At 42.2% G+C, this 20,888-nt stretch overlaps 2 protein-coding genes across 6 annotated transcripts in view; both read left to right on the top strand.

Annotated features, from left to right (window-relative positions):
- The window catches only part of Snap25 (Synaptosomal-associated protein 25kDa), a 36,273-nt gene extending 21,593 nt beyond the window's left edge, over window positions 1-14,680 (top strand). The window contains exons 4-7 of one of the 5 annotated variants that reach the window (XM_070672614.1): window positions 2,380-2,428; window positions 7,519-7,636; window positions 8,006-8,279; window positions 11,514-14,680. In XM_070672614.1, the coding sequence (XP_070528715.1) occupies window positions 2,380-2,428; window positions 7,519-7,636; window positions 8,006-8,279; window positions 11,514-11,576 (504 nt within the window). In that variant the 3' untranslated portion in view covers window positions 11,577-14,680. Of the gene's footprint in view, window positions 1-310; window positions 360-2,379; window positions 2,429-7,518; window positions 7,637-8,005; window positions 8,280-11,513 lie in introns of all 5 variants that reach the window. The other 4 variants (XM_070672612.1, XM_070672611.1, XM_070672613.1 and 1 more) reach the window with 4 other exon arrangements.
- A 150-nt stretch (window positions 14,681-14,830) lies between these two features.
- Window positions 14,831-20,873, top strand: LOC139111944 (uncharacterized). Its single transcript, XM_070672609.1, has 2 exons — window positions 14,831-19,817; window positions 19,902-20,873. The coding sequence occupies exon 2, from the start codon at window positions 19,904-19,906 to the stop codon at window positions 20,810-20,812; it is 909 nt and encodes a 302-aa protein (XP_070528710.1). The 5' UTR covers window positions 14,831-19,817; window positions 19,902-19,903; the 3' UTR covers window positions 20,813-20,873.
- Window positions 20,874-20,888: the final 15 nt, after the last annotated feature.

Consider the following 20,888-nt stretch of genomic DNA (forward strand, 5'->3'; position numbering starts at 1 on the left):
CTTAATTTTTTTTTTCCTTTTTTTTTTTTCTTTTTTTTTTCCTTACACCGACAAATGTAACTTGCGGTAAAATTGCGACGAGGGATCAGTCGTAAGTTAACTAACACCATTGTATCCCTGTTACGATCTGATGTAATAACGTTTCTGCTCCGCCCAGAAAGCGTCGTTCTCTGCTCGACGAGACGTGCCCGCGCGATTTTGTTGCTTTCTTGTCTGTGACTTTGTTCCGCAGTTAATTCACGCACGCATCCACTGAGAAAAACGATTCTTTCGTTTCCGTTAATGTGTGGCACCTTCGAACCTGTCGTAGACCGAGGAGATCGGAGCGAACACTCTGACGATGTTAGACCACCAAGGCGGTAAGCAGTCTTCCAGTAAACACCAAATAAGTCACTATCTTTCTTTCTGTTTCTCTCTCTTTTTTGTCTCTTTATATCTGTCCTGCGAAGAACGAGCGAGCAATGCAATAATGCGATGAACATAAGACATCGTTACGAGACTAAGAGTTTATGTAATGTAATATATATAATAAGCGGTGAAAGGAGGAGTGAAGAAGGTGAAAACCGACACGAAAAGGCGCGTAGCGAAAAACGTTCTTTGTTAGCTACCAATTTGCGTTTTTTCCCCGTCCATCCTTCGAGAAAGGTGTGCTTCTGATGCGTGGCTGCTAGAATTCCGATGAAGTATCTTAAAAAATTGAAGAACGTTACACTAGAAAAAGAAAAGAAAAAAAAAAGAAAGAAAAAGCAGCGACAGCGTCTATGATTAAGGAAATCCCACATTTCGATCTAATTAATCATGTGAGAAACTTATTCTTTTTTTTTTTCCTCTATCTTTCTCTTTTTTTTTTTCTTTTTGTTATCTAATAGTTTCTCACGGAGTAAACGTTAGCGAATTAATATGACCGGTTGTTTAAATCGGAGCGGCCGTTGCCGATTGACTGCGACTGAATGCTTTTACCAAGGGACGATCCGCGACCCATCCGCTGCTGCCGGAGACCAAATCAGGATTGTTTCCGTGATCACAAGGGGTGCTGGTCCTTTTCGGCCAGCGGATGGGTTGAAGGATCAACCACGATCCCGTCATCGAACCGACTCGCGGTTATCGCTTCTAAGCTTCCATCTGAGTTTACTCAGGTCATCTGACGAAATTCCATTCGTTGTCCCGAATCTCGTCCTCCGACTTATCCGTGTCTCCCAGTAACCCGTATCTCTCAGCATGATACTCTCGTCGATGTCTGCTGCGCGGGCACACCCCGCTGGGTATATACCGCAGTCCTTACCTTTATCTGTACTTCTGCCTTTCTTTCTCTTTGTCTTTCTCGCCACTGTCACTTCCTCTCTGGCTTTGCTCTGCTCTGGTGTCCATTTACTTTTCCGAAGGGAGCCATCAGTCAGCGAAACCGTTTGCACTTAGAAATTCGATACTGTCTCACTCGCGACATATCGAGGCTCGAGGGAGAAAAAAGAAAGAAAAAACTTATTCTAATACTCGGTTTTGAAGTGTACGTCGATTTTATCGTCTCCGAAAATAGATTTATCTCATTTTCGTCTCATATTTCACCCGTCACGCGCGTCGAACTCAAGACCGAGTGTTTTTCTCCGCTCTTCGTCGAACGTTTCTCGCCGAGGAGTGCGAAAAAAAAGTCCACGCGTCCAGCCATTCCTTTCACATCCGGCGAGAATGATATCGCTGTTAATTAAATTTTTTTTTTTCATTTATAATTTATTTATAATATTTATAATTATATTAATTATAATGTTATTAATTGTAATTGGCGCGGGAAGCGCGATCCCGTCGCGTTTCGCTCGTCCAGCCCGACCGTACTAAGACTAGATGACCCTCCCGAATAATTAGATTAATTAATTAGCGATAAAAGTAATAAGGTGAACTCCCTCTTGTCGCTCCCAAGTCCCTGCCCTCTTTTTTCACACTTGTCATTGTGTGAGCTACGTGTCAATATTTTAACTGTCGACCGTCACATTTTCATCCATTCTCATCCGTCCACTCTCCCGTTATGCATAATATATTAATTAGCTGAGGTCAGATCTCGTCGTTCGCGCCCTCTCGCCGCTCCGACATTCTCATCTCTGTCTCTTTCTCTCTTTCTCTCGTCGTCGTCATTGCCTTTTCTCTCTTACGTCTTTCCCACGTTTCTTCCCGCGTTCAGCATTGTAAAACACGGCAAGGGAAAATTACATTTCTCTTTTTTTTTTTTTCTTTTTTTTTTTCTTTCTTCCGGAGAGGGTTGGGGGTCGGGGTGGCCGGGGGATGGCTTGAGGATTGCCGCGGAGCAAGGCGAGGGAGCGTCTTAACGGCGATTAATTATCTCTCGATTTTTAACACGCCGCCTGATTGCCTGGTCGGTTACCTGTTTAGAGCCACGAGGTCGGGATGAAAACCCTCGTAATGCTGGACGAACAAGGCGGTAAGCCACATCACTCTAGCCTCTAACACAAACAAAATAGAGTTTTGCGCGAGAGGAAGGAGATCATTTTTTTTTTTCAAGAGAATGTATGAAAGAGGCTCAGCCTTCGCGCAGCCGGCCACGTCGGTTCCGGCTGACTGGAAGCGACGACCGGCGACGTCGGAAATTCTAAATATCTTACAGCATGCACATGACCCGCATCGCGGATAAGAATAATGCTCGCTCGTATGCGCGATTCCGTTGCTACGAATATTCTGCCCGTCTCCTTGTTTCGCCGGGGAAACAATCTTTGAATTAAAAAATAAAAAAAAAATAAAAAAAAACCCAAAAATAAAAAAGAAACCTGGAAGACACAATGTCGGACTTCTTTGGTTTTCTTATACCGTTTTTGATACTTACTCAATATACCGCGCCCGATTTAACCGGGAGAGGACAGAATGTTCTTATCCGCCGTGCGATTGAAATACGCGGCGATATCTCACGAGCTAGGTGACAATTCATTAGCAGCACTGTTAATTACGGAGATATCTTTTTTTTTTCTCTCTCTCTTTTCTTACCCTTGCCTTTTCGCGCTCGTAGCCGTCAATTTGAAATATATTGCCGCGTATTTCGAACGCGTTCTACATACAAATTTCTCCGGGGAAGGGGACCGGTAGCAAGACTCCGACTCCGAGGCAGTTTGAAGTCGATTTCCCGAGTTCTGAAAACCTCACACCTCCCGCTGTAATCGTTAGGAAGTCGTTGCAGATCTGTCTTCTGGATAAGGCAAACGTTAAAATAACGTCGAGTAAAGAAAAGAAAAAGAAAAAAAAAAAAAAAGAAAAGGCGAAGAAACACGTGTCGTTCTAAATCCACATCTAATTTGACGTTATTTCTAATAAGCAGCGTTTGTCATATCTGAAATACGAGGTCTGCAGAAGCGACTCCTTATTGAAAATTCATTTCGTCACCCGTTATCACCTTGTCGATCCATCTCGGCCTCTAATTTCTCGCGTTTCCTACCGATACGGGCTGATCGGCTCGAAGCAGAGGAGCGCGTCTCTCTCTAGATCCTCCTTTTCCTCCCTTTTCCGCGAAATTAACCGTTGTTCACAATTACGGCCGAATCGAGCGATTCGAATTCGGCCGTCGATCGTGGAATAATTGGATCTGTTACCTGCCGACGACAGAATGGGGTCCCGTTACTCGCGCACCCCTTATCGCCGGGGAAGATGTATAACGACACCGGGACACTCACGCGTACATCATCGAAAACACTGCCGTCTTAGTTGCCCGATTGGGGGTGTAGCCGAATAACACTTGGGCCAGAGCGAGAGAACGGTTTCGGTAAAGCTTTTGGTACAGCTACGGTTACGACTTCGGTACAACTTTCCCGTACGAAGTGCGTGTATATACTTGAGGAAATCACGACCTTTTCGTTTTCTCATTTCTGCCGCTACACCCCTGTTACCAGCAGTTTATACCGCATACGTTATACTATCTAGTAGTACTATATACTGTCCAGCAGCGCACTCGGATCATCGTTATACCGTTCACTTACATTTCGCCCTCACCAAGCTCAAGCGCAGTGTTTTTTTTCCGTTTTATTCCACCTCGTTTTCTTTTCTTTACGGTCGGCTACGACCTCCACGTGCTGCTTCCCTTTTGGTTCACTTCCGCTCTTCTTGCCACCACGTTTCTCCTATCTGCTTTTCTCTTCGGGCTTTAGCACTGCTTTTTGCATATACTTTTCTCTTCCACACTGCATACTAATACTGTCGTTACAATACTTACTTTCTGCCGTACTTTTCTTCCACGCCCTTCTTCCGGTATCCTCGTACCGATATCGATCCCAGGTCTCCACCCTCTTCCGCCTTTCGAGATTTTGTTCCCCCTTGAGGTTCGTCGCGCGACGCATGATTTTTTTTTATTTATTTGTTTATTTTTATTTTATCTTGTTGTACCTCGCGTCAAGATTGCACAACTGTAAATCTTGGTATTGTAAATCTCGGGCCATGTATTTTACATGTATTTATATTTATAATATTTGAAGTAAAAGAAAAAAAAATGCAGACTTCTAGAAGCAAGCTGACAATTACAGAAAATATACTTAAAAAAAGATAAAAGATAAAAAATAATAAAAAAGGAAAAAAGTGTATTAAGAATAATTTTTAAATCAAATTAAAAAATAATTAGACAATAATTAGATTAAATCAATCTTATATTTATTACTTACAAGTATGATAATAAATGTTTTGTGAGTTATTCAGAGAAAATAATTTACAAATTTCGGTATAAACTATTCACGAAAGGATCGTCGAGCGTTCACACATTATTCTTTACGAAGTAATATTTTTGAATTTGTCCGCTCCGTAATAGATGTAAAAATTACATGGCCAATTAATCAAGTAAAACGAGCAAATGAACGAAGGGGAGTGAAAGTCGCTTAATAACCGACTTAAGCTCGCCGATTAATTTATTTATCGACATATTGTCATTATTATGAGCCATATCGTACTCAATGGAATATTAATATTTCCGTGCCAGACGTCCTGGCAGGATCGAATGAAAATCGTGCGACGTGTCGACACCAGCCTTCCACAAGCAACAGGAAAACATTAAACATAGCGGACAACAGACGCGATCGAGGCGGTTTCACGACACGCTGTGTAACAGCATCCGCGCCACGTCCTACCCTAGGCCACTTTCGCATAATGGATAAGGAGATCATCAATCAGAGTCCTTTACTTCTGTCAGAATAGAATTAAAGTACCCTGGCGGACGTTCCCGAGACCCTATGCTTTATGCAAAAGTGCGCGGGCGACGGTCTTTCAGCCAAACACGACGCGCGTAATTCGCATCTTGGCTGAATGTTTGCCGAACACGACACACGATCGCAACTTGCGCTAAGGCGACTTCGCGGTGGTTCGCCTTCGCCGGTTTCCCTTCCTCGTCAAGATCGAGCTCGGTGGCTGCACGGTAAGGCGCGAAGCGAACAACCGCGAACCCGCCCTTCGCCACTTCAGCCAGAAACCGGCCAACTTTGGATACCCGCTATACTTGTACTACAAAGATACCGCTTACATATATTGTTAGCCGAGAATGAGTATACTATACGTACCTATCTAGCTGTCTCTTAGGCAAGCCCCCTCGGGGTTCACTGTAAACTAGCCAAAAAACCCGTGGACGCTATACAAGGCTGTCCCGAAATCGCTCTCGTCCACGGACCGCTTATTTATTTCGATTACTTGCTAATTGCATTCGCTCGGCGATCTCTCGATTTCTCGAGATGACACGGGGAAAAATTTATATTAGACAAAATATACAAGACCCCCCCGCGCTTCTTTATTTCAAAGCCAAGTTCACCACGTAATAATAATTTACCGTAAATTTCAATATGTAGACTAACCGAAATCTGATCGTTGAAACGAGATGGTCGCTAAGTTAGCTAAGTATCCCAGCGAGGAAGCTTGCCGTCGCGTCGCTCGTCTCGGGACGGCAAAGTGCATCGTTGAGATATCGCGTTTGTACACTGCGCCGAGCTGGACCAAAATTAGACTTACCAGATTCCGCGTCACTTCACCGGAATATATCACTTTGATATCGGCGTGCAATTAGACGAGAGCCTTCGGGACGGCCTGCACACTTAGCCGAAAGTTCCCCGTCACTCGCCAAGTGAGGAAGCAACTCGCCGCACATATTCTCTAAGCACATAACAGAGCGTACCCGCCCGATGCAGGAACACGTCGAGCAAGGAAACTACTTCGCTTAACTGCAATTCGCGCTTTCGTCGCACTCCACTTTGTGCAAAAGTCTGGGGGAAGATCCATCGAGCGGGGGCGCTTTCTCTTTCGCGAGAACAATCATCCCCCGGTTGATGGCGCAGGAAAACGGTTTACGCTTTTATTTACTAAAAGGGACAGATCGACGTCCCACGTAACGTTGCGAGGAGGAGCAACTTTGTCTCAAGTTTCCGAGAGCATTCGTCGCCTCCTCGTTTGCGTGGGATAAATAGAGGCTTTCCGCCTTTCTTGCTTTCTCGCGTATAAAATCTTTCGTTTCTTTTATTTTATTTATTTTTATTTTTATTTTATTTTATTTTATTTTATTTTTAGTAGTCGAGCGAAGTATACTTATTTATTTTCCGCGGCTGTGAACTTTCACGAGCGTCTTGTAACGTGAACCAAACTCCACCGACCGTTTTAATTTGTTCTCTTTTATGAGCGCCCGTTTATTTGTAATTTAGAACGTTCTTGTCCGACCTTCCAATCAAATTACTCGCCAGCGTTGAAAGACTTTCTTTTATCGTACGTCTCCGCTCGATTGATCCTCCCACGTTAAGGATACAAACCGGACGCCAATCGCTTGAACGAAGACGGAAAGGAACGCCTGCGTTTTTCGCGAGCCGAGTAAACCTTGCAGCCGCGGAAAAGGATTTAGAGAACAGTCCGACGGAAATTAATCGCGTTTTATTGATCGCCTTGCGATTACGGGACATGGAAAGCGAAATGAAGATTGCCGCGACAAGCCGAAGTATGGAAGATTAAAGAAAAAGGGCGTTCCTTTCCTTCGGGAAGCGAGGATTCCATCAGACTCGTCGCTTACCCGCCGACGAAATTAAATTAGAAAACCAAAAGAGGATTGGGCAATGTACTCGCGCTTTTATTTGCCCTCAGCCGATAGCCGCTTGATTACGTTAGATTTATTTTTGTTCGTAATAAAGATTCTCATGAGTTCTGAGCTGCTTAAAGCTGTACGCGTCGACGGCTTCGATTCTTAGCGGTGGCATTCGTTGATAAAGTCGACTCTTGATAGCGAATATAGAAATCTAATAATAATGAAAAGACTGCACCGCGAAGAGCCGAAGTCTTCACTTTTCTTATTTTACAGAAGCTTTGTTATATCACGTAGATCACTTTATTGCTCTTAGAGGATGTCACGGACACGCCTCGAGTTTAGTTTAGCTAGCTTTCGTAGAGCGTTCGCTACATGGCTTTTTAATTAGAGGTAACGATCTCTCTCGCGCGATTGCCCTTTCCCCTTCGAGTCTTAGCAAGCGGGAATTATTTTATCGGCGGGCGACTAACGTTACATTCCTGTGAACAATACAGAGCAGCTGGACCGGATCGAGGAGGGCATGGACCAGATTAATGCCGACATGAGGGAGGCCGAGAAAAATCTCACTGGAATGGAGAAGTGCTGCGGTCTTTGCGTTCTTCCCTGTAACAAGTACGACATTAATTATTTCAACGTCCCGTTTTCTCTTCATCGCGCAGTTACCGAAAGAAAAAAAATTTATCATCAAAAATTATTGCATGTTTCACGGTCTCATAACATTTATTATTAATTAGCTGCACGATTGGACCACACGTGCGCGCGAGAAGATTAATCGAATCTACCTCGTCCACGTATAATAAATTAATTCACAAGATAACTAATCGAGAAGTTAGTTTTTGTTAAAACGTGATTACGTAAGTTTTCGAAGTTCTATGTTAATGCTTTCTTCCTTCCCCCGCTGTCTGTTTCTACCCGAATAATCGTTTCTCGCGAGACTGATTTAATTGCGCTGCTCCGCGCGAACGATTCTCGCGCGTGCAGAGGCGCCAGTTTCAAGGAGGACGAGGGCACGTGGAAGGGCAACGACGACGGGAAGGTCGTGAACAACCAGCCGCAGCGGGTGATGGACGACCGCAACGGTCTCGGGCCGCAGGGCGGCTACATCGCCAAGATCACGAACGACGCGCGCGAGACGGAGATGGAGGAGAACATGGGCCAGGTGAACACGATGATCGGCAACCTGAGGAACATGGCGATCGACATGGGCAGCGAGCTCGAGAATCAGAACCGGCAGATCGACAGGATCAATCGCAAGGTGAGTGGTACCACGCGAGCAATGGCGAGTGAATGCGCAGCACCGGCCGTTTCGAACGCTGCACCGCAGTCGGGCGACTTGGCATGGCTCTTAAGAAAACCCACTTGGATCCGGCGATCCACGGTCTGCCGTGCTCATCGACATACGTATCGCGAGCCCCGAGGTCTCTAGAGACCGAGGGCGTCTTAATCGCCGATATCACTGCACTCGCCGCGGAAATATCTAGGCCTTGTAACTGCCACGCTTCTCACTGTATCCCTCCCCTTCTCGTCTTTTGATTTTAATTAGCGAAAGGTAGCAGATTCGGCACGTAGATAAAAAGTCTCGAGAGATTTACGAGGAGCACCAAAATAAATAGACGGTCTTTAATTTGCGAACGACGATCGGTTCGATAGATCGTTGATCGATCGTGTCACGATCATTTTGTGTTTTTTTTCAAATTTTATCAGAGTTGTAGGACGATCGTTTTAAAGCTGCGAACCGGGTTCGGCTTGAAATACTAGCGGTAGCCTTTGGAGGGTAATAATCCAGTATGTCGATGAGAACCGAGGTCCAATACACACCTGCGAATAGTTGACAGTATTAATTACGTCGACTTATTATTATCGGGAGTAGATTAAATTACTTGCGATATTTCGATTAAAATAATTGGGTAATTTATTTTGTAAATTTCTCAAATTTCGTAGATGTCGGATTCAAAAGATTTTTTTTTTTTATTGTAATCGCGCGTCGAGCTTTCGGTGGGAAAGTCTTAATTAGACTAACTAAACTAATTTTATATTGTCCGAGCTGGTAATTTGGATTTATTTGTAACAGACACGTGTGAAGGAAAATATGTACGTTTGTTCGGTCGCAGTTATCGCTGTGCTCTAAGAAAATGATCGACGCGGCTCCATCGTTTGCATGTGTGTGTTAGACACTGTAGGATGAATTACATGTGTCTCGATAAGAGTATACGCGTTATCTCTATGTCACAATGCACAGGCTCAGAGCGATGCACATCACGTTCGTCGTCGCTTTCGCTTTCTCGAACGTTTCCTTCCTTTCTTCAGGAAGAATCCTCCCTTCATTCTTCCTTCATTCTTACGTCACGTAATTCTAATCCGGCCAGGTGTCTCACGTTTGTCATCTTCCGCGTTTTTTTATTTTTTATTTTTTTTTACCTTCGGAGACAAGAGTACCTAGAGCAAAACGTAATGCACTATAACTAGCCTTTCAAATTTTTATAAAACGTTAGTATTTAATTTAAAAAAAAAAAAGCAAATTATTAATTGATTAATTAAAATTCATTCTAATCGCGATACGTGAATAATATTTTTAACAAATGAATGATAAATAACGAATTGACGACAAATGTAAATTCGAAAATCGGGCGTGTTCTTTAAATACGCAAGAGTGGTTTCAATTTAATTCGATTGCTCGTAATTATTGAGTTCATTACGGATATAGAAATGGCCCAACGGTTGTATGAAATTCTCATGACGGACGTATTCGCGATGCAATCGAAACTGCGATTTGTAAATTTCAAGCTCAAGGTCAATACTCTCCCGCAGCTCCAATTAATTTCGTCGCAAGGCGAGATTGCATGCCCACGCACGTGCATCGCACGATATTAGCCGTCACAATTCCCGTCTGAAGTCTCGCATCCTCGGCTCCACACTCGAACTCTACGGGCACAATTAACCGTGCTACTCGTCTATCGTGTCTTCAGCACAGCCTGCCTTCAGTGTTCTTATATTACAGCACTACCCACGCGTTATCTAATCAAGCTTCAGATTTACCTCTCCTTTTCTTTTCTCTCTTTCTATCTTTTTTTTTTCTTTTTTTTTTACAAAAATTTCTCACTGTGGGACTGTGGTACTTCTTGAAGGTTTTCGCGTAAAAATTGAAATAAAATCGAAATAAGAGATAATAGAAAACAGTGTAGTAAGAAATTTTAAGACTCATCTTGCGCACGAAAGCTGATTACGCTAGTTAATTGAGCTTTAATTAATTACCGAGCTGGATTTATCAAGTTAAAGTATTTACATTAAAAAAAAAATTAACGGAAACAAATTTTAACGCTCTCTTCTTATCTTGGACTTAAATAGTTTTAAATAGTTGGGAGAATTCGTGTCGTCTCGAAATTTTATACCACAGTCCCTTTTAGTAGATTCTAGACAGAAAAGAGACAGGAGTTATGGCTATAAATCGCCTCTCGAACGATCAATACAATTCCTACTTACGCTAATGATATTTCAATAATTATCTGTCATTACTTATTGCAACGCGCTGCTATTGAACTTGCCGATCGATCTTTCCGCCATATGACTTTTATTTACCGCACGTGATACTTGCAACATTTACATTAACCCGAATTAAATTCGTGAATTTATAAACGGGTGTAACAATATTTATCATCCGGTCTTTAATATTTATTCAAACTTAATTTACTTGAATTTTTATATTTTCGTCCATTTAATTTTTATTTCATTTCTCTTATATTTTATTTTTAACTTATATAGTTTTTTTTTTAGTTTTTTTTTTTTTAAATACATTACTAATGTTGACGGCAAATATTGATCGTTCGAAAACCCTCGACTCTTTAAAGACCAAACGTTTTTAAATATTCGAAAAGAAAGAAAAAATAATTTTATATTTTCTGCGCCATGATGAAGCACAACTTTCACATATTAATTGATTAATTTTGAAAATTCTTAAATTTAAAGAAAAAAAAAATCATTTATCACGGTCTTTAATGAGACGTTACGGTGATGCACAATCTCGCGCAATCCGGAATAAATCAACGGCAGAGTTTTTCGAGGCAAAATGAACGAGCGCGGAGAAAAAAAAAAAAAAAAGAAATGAGACGTATCGAGTATTAATGATTTTCACGATTGTTGTTGTGGTTGAATCGGTTTCTTTCTCACTTTCAAAGTTGATCGACGGGACTGAAAATCTATTAGCACACATGACGTGCATCGGTTATCGATTGCGTCGTTGCGTAATGGTCAGCTGCCGATTGTTCCCAAGCGCGATAAAGCTCGGCGGCCCAGCCGAGTAAGGGGCGCAGACCGACGAGATATAAATAAAACAAGGTTTTGCGGATTTGCAAAACCTCGAAGCCGACGAGAGATTGTGCACCGCACGTCAGTGAACTTAATCCACCCCGGCCACCCTGGACACAAGCGCGCACACACGTACCCGCACCCCGCACACATCTCTGTGACCGAAACCCGAACTGATAATCCGCAGGGCGAGTCGAATGAAACGAGGATAGCCGTGGCGAACCAACGTGCGCACGCCCTGCTCAAGTAAAATGCGTCTTCTCTCTGTCTCCACGTTATCCACCTCCTCCGAGCCCTATATCACAGAGACCGCCGTCTCGCGCAAAGAGAAATGGAGATTATACGCCCGCGCTCTTGCGTGTACTATACGTAGGCAGGCCTCACGCACGGATCTCGAAGCTGGGATTATTCGGGTTATGCTGAAAAGAAATAAAAAAAAAAGATAAAGAAAAAAAGGGGGAGAAAAGAAAGGTCAAATATTGACTTATCAGATAAAATTTTATTAAAATAGAATTAAATAAATTAGTATTAAATAGAATTTAACTTGTTAGCGGCATCGTGTACGCGAATATTACCGCGCGATTTTGCCGAGAAATTCCAGCGACTGCGGTATTTAATTTTGATCGGAATGGCATGGGGGAGAAGGGAAGGAGGGAGAGACATTGAGATATTACAATCGCAGCGTGGTCGGTCCAGTTGTTGGAACATCGAATTGTTCGAATACTCCCAGCTCCGCGAGCGAGTCCTCCCCCGTCCGTCCCTCTTTTGCTGTTTTTCTCGTCGTCGTTCGGGCACCAACCCGATCCGCTAGCAAGCAACCTGTGCAACAAACGGGAAACTATCACCACTAAATAACTACCACTTCTACTCGTTCTATCACCACTACCAAGCTTTTCTGTCAACATACGACGTTGTTCAGTGACCAGCCGCTCGATAGCCGCGGAACGGCTCCTCCGGAAGTGATCGATCTGCAGTTTGCGCAGCCGGATATCTTTAAATCTGTCAACTCGCGAGAGATTCCTGTATTATTAATCAAAAGCAACTGAGCATCTTGTATTTTTATTTTTTTAATGAAAGAATTTTTTCTTCTTTATTAATCTAAATTTTTATTTCATTTTATCGAGCTCTGTTTAACGAACAGAATTAATTACTAAAACTTGGGACCACAAAGTGTATCCCAAGTCTCTCCTCCGCTGCGCCTCGCGCAATTATACGAATAATTAATTAATTACGATTGGATGTTTCTAAATTTCGTTCTCCCGTTATTTCTTTTTTTTTTTATTCGATTCTGGGCGATTCGTAGATCGAGTCTCGCGAGATTTATCTCAAGCCAACGTGTCGCGGCTACCGAGTGGCAAGCATCGCACTGGGATGTGTCATCGCTCCCTGTTATTTACGACGCGTGGTTGTTACGAGACCCATCGCACGTCCTGTCACTCTTGTAGTGATTGCGCTGCGAACGGGCGCCGCCGTCGATAACGGCACGGCAACGGATTGCCTCTTGTTAATTCCTTTCAACTCCGACTCACCCCCGAGGTCGATCGAGTTAACGTGCTCGACACGCCGTGAGAATTTCGTCCTCCGTCCGGATCGCTCGCGCGACTCTCTCGTCGAGTTGCAGCCGCGTCGACTGTTAACCGTATACTTTACACAGAGAAAACGAGCTGCGGGATTCTTGAAAAATTTCCTCACTGTTGTTTCACACCTGGAATTGTTCTTAACCCCTCGGTAACCGCCGTGGAATGTTTCGCTGCATCTGGAATTTAAGCGCGTTTTGATAAAATTGATTTTTATTAAGAGAACATTAAATTTGAAGGTCTTATTGGTTTTTTTTTAAACCTAAGTAATTAAGAAAAAAAAAGATAACGATTAGACAATTTTTTTTAGACGGTATAATTAATACAGGGGGTTCACGCGTCTGCTGAAGGATCGATGAGCTTCTTCAAAGACCGGCAGGCAATAATTCTTATCGGCGCCGCGAAATTATTTATAATTTTATTAACTCCGCGTTAACGAAAACGTGTCGGGGAATTTTTTCAAGAATCTTCCAGCTCCCGCGTGGTCTCGAGGCGAGTTAAGATCACGGCAGCGTTAAGAAATACGGAGGCGATTTCGAGTCCTAGGGGACCTCGAGCTGCATTCACCGATCGGTCCTCACTGTCCGCGGGTGTACCGGGCATACGACGTTCTTGTTTTTCTTGTTCTCTGACACGCAGGGCGAATCGAACGAGACGAGGATACAGGTGGCCAACGAGCGAGCCCATCAGCTACTCAAGTAAAGCGGCCACCCTCTCTGTCGACCATCCGCACCCCGTCGGCCGCCATGAACGTTACTACCGTCACCCTCCACCACTACCACCACCAACAACACAACAACACAACAACATCGACACCAACAATAATCAGCACAGTAACACTCGACAATTCCACGCGATCGTCTGCTCTCGCGCTATCAGTCGCGGTCACGTCTGCTAAGAAACGTTGTTCCTTCGTTTGCGTTCGCCGACACCGAGTCGACGAATCGATCTTCTCCGAGTTTCGGTGTCACCGGAATGTAACACTTAATAAAGATACTTAACCCTAAGCTTGGCCGAGTGAGTCATGGTAGCACACAGTTCTCAAAATCTCGCGGATTGTTCCGCTCTTGGTTCGGCGTGAATGAAGGATCCCGCCGCGCGCCGCATATCGTGCAGAAAATTATCAGAGCGCGCGAAAGGGACCCCCGAGGACTACCTTCGAACGTGTCTTGGACCTTCGGCGCAGATCTCGTTTGAAAGATTTCTTCTACTAAGTTGCTTTGTCAAATTCGCTCCGCGAACAGCGAACGCGAATAATGGAAAACCGACGCGAAAGGAGGACTCCGTTGAGCGGATTTGCTTGCTACGTCGGAGTACCTATCGCATTTCCTTCGTCTAACCGAATTTTTTACTTTCTTAACTTACGCAAGTTTAGGGTTACGAGTAGACTCGCGCGTCACAAGTACGGAGATCGAGTCCTTGGTCCTTCGCGGTTTCAGACCTGGCTGTACAGAGTCTCACCCAGATTCGACGTCTCGCGCCTGTTTCCGCGGTCGTAACATTCGACTTGATCTCCGGCACACTCTGAGCTTTTTGTCTCTACAATGGCAATAATCCGATAAGGGGCTTTGAAAACTCGGGGCAAGTGTGCATCGACGTTGACCGATGCCGAAAATCGCCAAAGCTGGATTGAAAAATCGATCTCTAACTTTAGATTAACGGGGACAGTCTCATCGTACCGATCACAACGAAGAAGCCGATGGAATCTTTTTGTAGTGCGGCAAAAGCGTCGAAGTTATCGCGTAGTTAAAAGAAAAAAAAAAAAAAAAAAAGAAAACGGAGCTGGAATCCAATCTCCGGTTCGGGAACGAGCAGTTTTGTTCTCTTTGCCGGTAGAGTTAGCGCGTTAAACGATGTTTAAACTTAAATTAAAAAAAGAAAAAAAGAATTACGTATATTATATATATATATATACAAATGCATATATATATATAATACATATATACCTCTCGTTAGTCACACACACGTACACGTACACATACCGGGGAAGTTAAATGCACGAGAAGTTCTCCAACAATTAATTCAATTCTCTCGGTTACGATCGACTCTTCAAGACGAGTCGGGCGGGCGATTGCATCGCTGGCGCAAGAAACAAAAACGGAGATCAAAGGAGGGAGGAACAAGATAATAGTACAAAGAAAAAAAAAAATTATTACACTTATCTCTCGTTAGGAAAAAAAAAAAGAAAAAAAAAGAAAAAAAAAGAGGTTTCGAGTACGAGCTTTATTTATTTGTTCTCACCATGTATTGCCGCTCTCCGCGATTACAAGCGCTTGGGAAACCCAACACACACTCGAAGCGTGCCAGTGTCTACAAGCGAAAGGAACAGCACCCTCCCTCTCCCTCGAGTCTCCCCCGCAAATGCACGGGGGATCCTGTTGTTTTATCCTCCACCTTCCCCGACCATTTTTACCATCCTCTCCCCGATCGCGGGTATTTCCGATGTCGGTGTCGAGGAGCCTTGCGAATTCCGCCGGGCGTCCGTGGAGCGGATCGCGGCAGGGTTTATCGTTAAGGGAGGAAGAGGGTGGAGTCGCAAACGCGAGGGCGCAGGATGAGGTGGAATGAAGAGGAAAAGAATTTAAAAAAAAATAAAAAAAAACGGAAGAAGAGTAGAACGGAAGGAAGAAGAACTTACGTGAGATCGAGACGACCGAGATAACGAAGAGGACCGCGATCATCGGGCTGAGGCTGGAGATAGACCGAGGTATCCTTTCGTCGTTTGAGAAGCAAAAGGGATAAAAATGAAAAAGATAGATAAATGAAACAACGCTTGACTTCGCCACTCGACAGAGCTCGTAGATCGTAGGTATCGTCCCTCATCCTATCCTTTCCCCGCCAGTCCCGATCACCCGCTCCGTTCCCTGAATCTCCCCCTTTGCGCCAATCGCGCCGAGATCACAGTAAGGTTTAACTCCAAAGAAAGATTGTACATTACTGTATTTACACGAAAGCGACGTACCTTACCTTGTTAGTCGTACAACGAGGAGAGGAGGTCGTAGAAGAGCCCGACGCGACTCGAGAATCGATATCCGCCGGTGACTCTGGGCGATTTAAGCGCGGTCCTTTAGTGCGAAACTCCGTGAAACCTTCTATAGCGTCGAGAGGCCCTCGCAGCAGTGAATTATCGACGCCGTGACGATTTTTCAAAGGGGTAACACCGGCCCGGTTACTGATACATGTCATCGATAATTTTGTAAATTTGATAGTCCATTTATTCACCGAGAGCCGTTGACTCCCGAGGCTCGTCCAAGTCCTCGCGTCTCGTCGCGACCCTCGTCCTTTTTGGCACGTTGCACCCTTGATATGCTAAGAGAACGGACCAATCCACAACTCGAGATGCAGCGGTGACGTGTAGTAAACGGTGGCGATGAACGGTGCTCTCTCGCGATACTTCTTCCGGATATATAATTTTTTTCTTTTTTTTTTTTGCGAGGGCGGTAATACAGTTCGCCGCGAGATAGCCAACGGATATCGGTCTCAAGCGGCGCGAGCAATAAGGATTGAGCACAAATAACTGCGTAGCCTTTTCGATTTTGCTTGTGTTTTTACTTTCTCTCGGAGAGGGAAGAAAAATGCCCTTTGAATACTTCGCCGGACGAACGTGTTACAGGTAGAGTGAAAGGGTTTGTACGAAAATTTCGAGAATGAGAGCGATAGAAATGTGACAAGCGAAAAATGAAAGTGCGTGTGAGAATGAGAGAGAGAGAAAGATAGAGAGAGCGAGATAGTACTACTCGAGATCATTAGGCCTATAGTGATCACTTAGGTCGAGAGAGATTTTAAATAATTACAAATAAATGTGGACACGTATGACATGTGTGCGCCTGAGTTACTTCATTTTTGTCACGTTATTCTCCAACGATAAACGACGATGATAGAAGTCATTGGGATAAATTTACGCATCAATATAAAGATTTATTGTTTAAAAAAAAAATAATAAAAAAATTAAAGAAAAGGAAAAAAGAAAAACGTGATAAAATCACAGTAGCCAGTGTGCACATGTCATTTATTTTCACATACACTCACGCGTACAGCATGCATATATATTATATATATTACATATATATAATTATATATAATATACATGCATGCACATGTATACATAGCCGTGTAGGGAGCGGTCGCGGTGAACCCTTTCTTAAATAGCTCCAGATGGAAAAGAGTTAAGGTTGCAAAAGGTTACTTCAAACGAGCGAAAAAGAAAGAGCGGAGAGTATCATTATTACATATTATATATATTATAAATATATATATATATATATATAAATAAACGAGTAAAAAAATAGATATAAATATACATACGTATAAATATATAAATATAATACGGGATCGAGCAATATTGTACTTGTTAAATCCGCCGTTACTGTTTATCATCGCCTATTGCGAGATTATGTACTTATTTTACGAGTAATTGTCCTTTTTATTCCCCCACCTTCCTGTTATTACCTTCGTCCCCTTCGGCTCTCCCCCTCCCCCCGGCTCCTTTTTGCCCCGACGATTAAGTCATATTGAAATCTGCAGGTCTATGTGGTACATTTTAAACACCTACTCACACAAACGTACACAAAAATAATGTATAGAAACAAGTAATTAGATAGATTAGTAGAGATACGACGATTATTAAAAAAAATTAACGGAATGAAGGAGACGAGATAAGGAAGATGCGCATGTTCCGCGTGTATGTGTGTATGACTGTCTGCGTGTGCGAGAGAGAAATAGAGAGAAATAATGACGGAGCGAAAGAGGGATCTTGCGCGAACGAGATTAATGAAAATAACGATGCGAGGAATGAGGAGCGCGCGATGTAATCCGGAAATTAAAATTAAAGATCATGTTCTTTGTAAACGCGCAGAAGCGTCCCGGAACTGTCGGATATGCTTGCTTTAGAACTTGCCGAAACGTAGGAACCAAGTGCTTTCGATTCACTTGCGTTCGACAGTTCGTATTTAATTTCGGTATCGATACGCTGAGAAAAAAAAAAGATTTTGTTAGACTCGAACCCTTTCGACAAACAAAATTATTATTTAATCGAATTAATTGTTGTCCATGTAGATGACAATTTACTTTGGTTTGTTAAAAATTTTTCTTGCGTTAATTAAATCTGAATTAGTTGAAAAAGGTTTCGTTTGATTAGCAAAATTTTTTTTTTTCAGTGTAATATTTATTTGAGACACGGATAAGATTGTGGAATTTGTTTTATACGAAAATCGATCTCAAAATGAATATTTAGTCAGGATCAAATAGAGACTTCTATCTTTAGTTCGTCGATTAATATTTCTTTTTTTTTTTTTTTCTTGCTTGCTTCGAAATGTATGTCTTCGTAAAAAAAAACTCACGAGTCACTAATAATCTGCGGAAAACAAATTAAATTACTTAAAAAATTAGAGCAAGGTTTTCACAATTTGGAAAAGTATTCGACAGATCTCGGAGGTATTCTGCTACGAAAACGGAAGTAATTCTATATCTCCTAAATAACAATTACGTACCTTGACATAGCTAAGACATCGCATCGAGAGTTAATGTTAATGGAGATCGAAAGAGCTCCAGCGGAACTGCCGGCAATGTGATACGCGGCCTCAATTTGCGACTAGAGGCGTAAAAAAAAAAAATAAAAAATAAAAAAAAAATACAAATCTTTTGGGAATCGATGCTATGGTACGAAATCGAATCCAGCTTTCATATTCGATTGGCGCCGGGGAATCACGTTTCAATACCAGTCTTATCGAATTAAAGGATTATACTTTCCCTTCTCTGTTACTGAACACTGATAACTCTGAAATATCGTAAGAAAAGTGAATTAAAGAATTAGTAGATCTTTATCTTTTTCATTCTCAATATTTTCACTTCGGGCAACCGTGATCGGTCCGAAATTAAATTTCTCGAGCCATCGAAACTCGTTCCATCGATCGATTCCTGTTTCGGAAACGTGCGTGGAAGTGCGAGCCACCTTCTCGTGTACTTACCGCGAAATACGAGTGCGAGGGACAAATGTACTTGGGACCACCGTGCAAACGTGCAGGGTGTTCTGGAGGGTGATCTTCGAAGCACTCGTGCAATCCGTATTTGTAGTTGAACGGCGCGACGGATGTAAACTCAGCGAGAACGAGAATGAGGAACGCGGCGCATGGAAAAACGCATTTGTAAATTGTAAAGTTATTGATATTAGCATGGAAAAAGACGGGACACGAGACCAGCTTCTCTCTTTTTAGTACCGATTATAACGTCGCTAGATGTTATTTACGATACCATATCGTATAAAAAAAAAGTATAAAGAAAAAAAAAAAAAAGAAAAAAGCAAGTTTTATTCCTCGGCAGTACCATTATAACAAATGCCTGTGTATTTTACTTCTCGACAAATAATAAATCATTAAATATTGTACGCCGTTTCTGAGTTCAATTTCCTTTGGAATCAGTCGAGCCGGAGTGATCTGCGAATGGAGCTGCCAAGAATTTATAAGGAATTTCAAAAACTTTGAGAAACAATCGCGTTATCAGAGGTAAGTCTTATCATAGTATTTCAATACTTCTGCCGTATTTTACTTTTATTTTTATCTGTTGGTTTTAGAGAAAGCAGGTACTATGATTTAATAAATTTATTTTTTTAATTTTATTTTAAAATTTCTTACTTATCGTTGAGTCATATCACTGAAATCTTTAAACGTCTGACCATATATGTTGGCGCGTCGAAAACGACGGTAGCGGGCTCGTAGCGGATTTTCTCGAAACGAACGAAATTTTCTACCGCCTGCTTGCTCTATGAAAGACTAATCAGGTAACAGAAAACTATCCACACCGTTATCGTCGCCGGTAGTAGGTCGAAAAACGTATTTATATTCTCAAGATGAGATAGGAAACACCTGGACCCATTGTACATTTTACTTTAATAAAAAAATAAAAAAAGATCGAGAAAGGTAAGTAGATTTTTTACGACTTATAATAACTATACATACATAAGTAATCATGCCTAACGTAAATAAAGTAATTTCTGATTGTAGAAATGGATCTCTCTGAAAATGACCTTCTAGCTAGAATATTCTCAAGATTAATGTCAACCAACCCTACAGCCGTTTCGGAACTCTCGGCATTTCCATTTGCAAAAGACCTATACCCAACTGTTGTTCGACTTTCATTTGCAAAGCTGCCGGAGTTTGTCGATTATGTATGGGATGATGCTGAAGCAGTATCAACCAGGGGGTTTAGGAATGTAAACACTACTGAGAATAAAGCGATATTTAAGAAAGGTATGCTTATTCTTGCCGAAGCTAAAGTATGTTGGGCGCAAAAAGTGCAAACAGATATACCAAATGAAGAGCTATTAGTTAAAAGGCTATATAGTTTGGAGGAGTTGAATGATTTGAATTTAATGGCGTTTTATCTTCCAAAGCTACTTGCTAAATATCTTGAGTGCATTGGTAATTTTAAACATTTGAACTCAATAACACCTGTGTTCGCTGAACATCCAACACAAGCTGCTTGGTCAGGTGCTATTAATTATGGACCATACCAATTGCTTCCATTATTGCAAATTTTAAGAGCTGGAGTGCCTGTCGATAGTGAAATTCATGAAGTAGCTAAAATGCTAGATAAACTTCCTGGAATAAACTGGGAGAAATATGAGATTCCAAATCCTGCTGATCCTGCTTACCCATTACATATGATCAAATTGACTGATCAGTCAGTCACTTTTTGGCTGTCTAGTAAGTTTGGTACAGAGAAAATTGCCTGGAGCATTCAAGAATATCAAACGTTTACTCAAATTGTACGATCATTACAGTGTATTAAAGGATTTAATGTGCGGGTTAACTTAAGCCATGGTAAAGGCACTATGTCACAGACAGTGCTATGCAGACAGTTTACTAATAATTCAATAATAAGAGAATTTGTGAATTGGTTTAACAGAGTATGATTGAAAGAACATGTTTAATGAAAACGTGTATGAAGATTACTGATTAAAGTTTTCTTCATTTATTTAGTTTATTATA

Source organism: Cardiocondyla obscurior, linkage group LG26 (genome assembly GCF_019399895.1).
Source record: "Cardiocondyla obscurior isolate alpha-2009 linkage group LG26, Cobs3.1, whole genome shotgun sequence".
Taxonomy (NCBI): Eukaryota; Metazoa; Arthropoda; class Insecta; order Hymenoptera; family Formicidae; genus Cardiocondyla; species Cardiocondyla obscurior.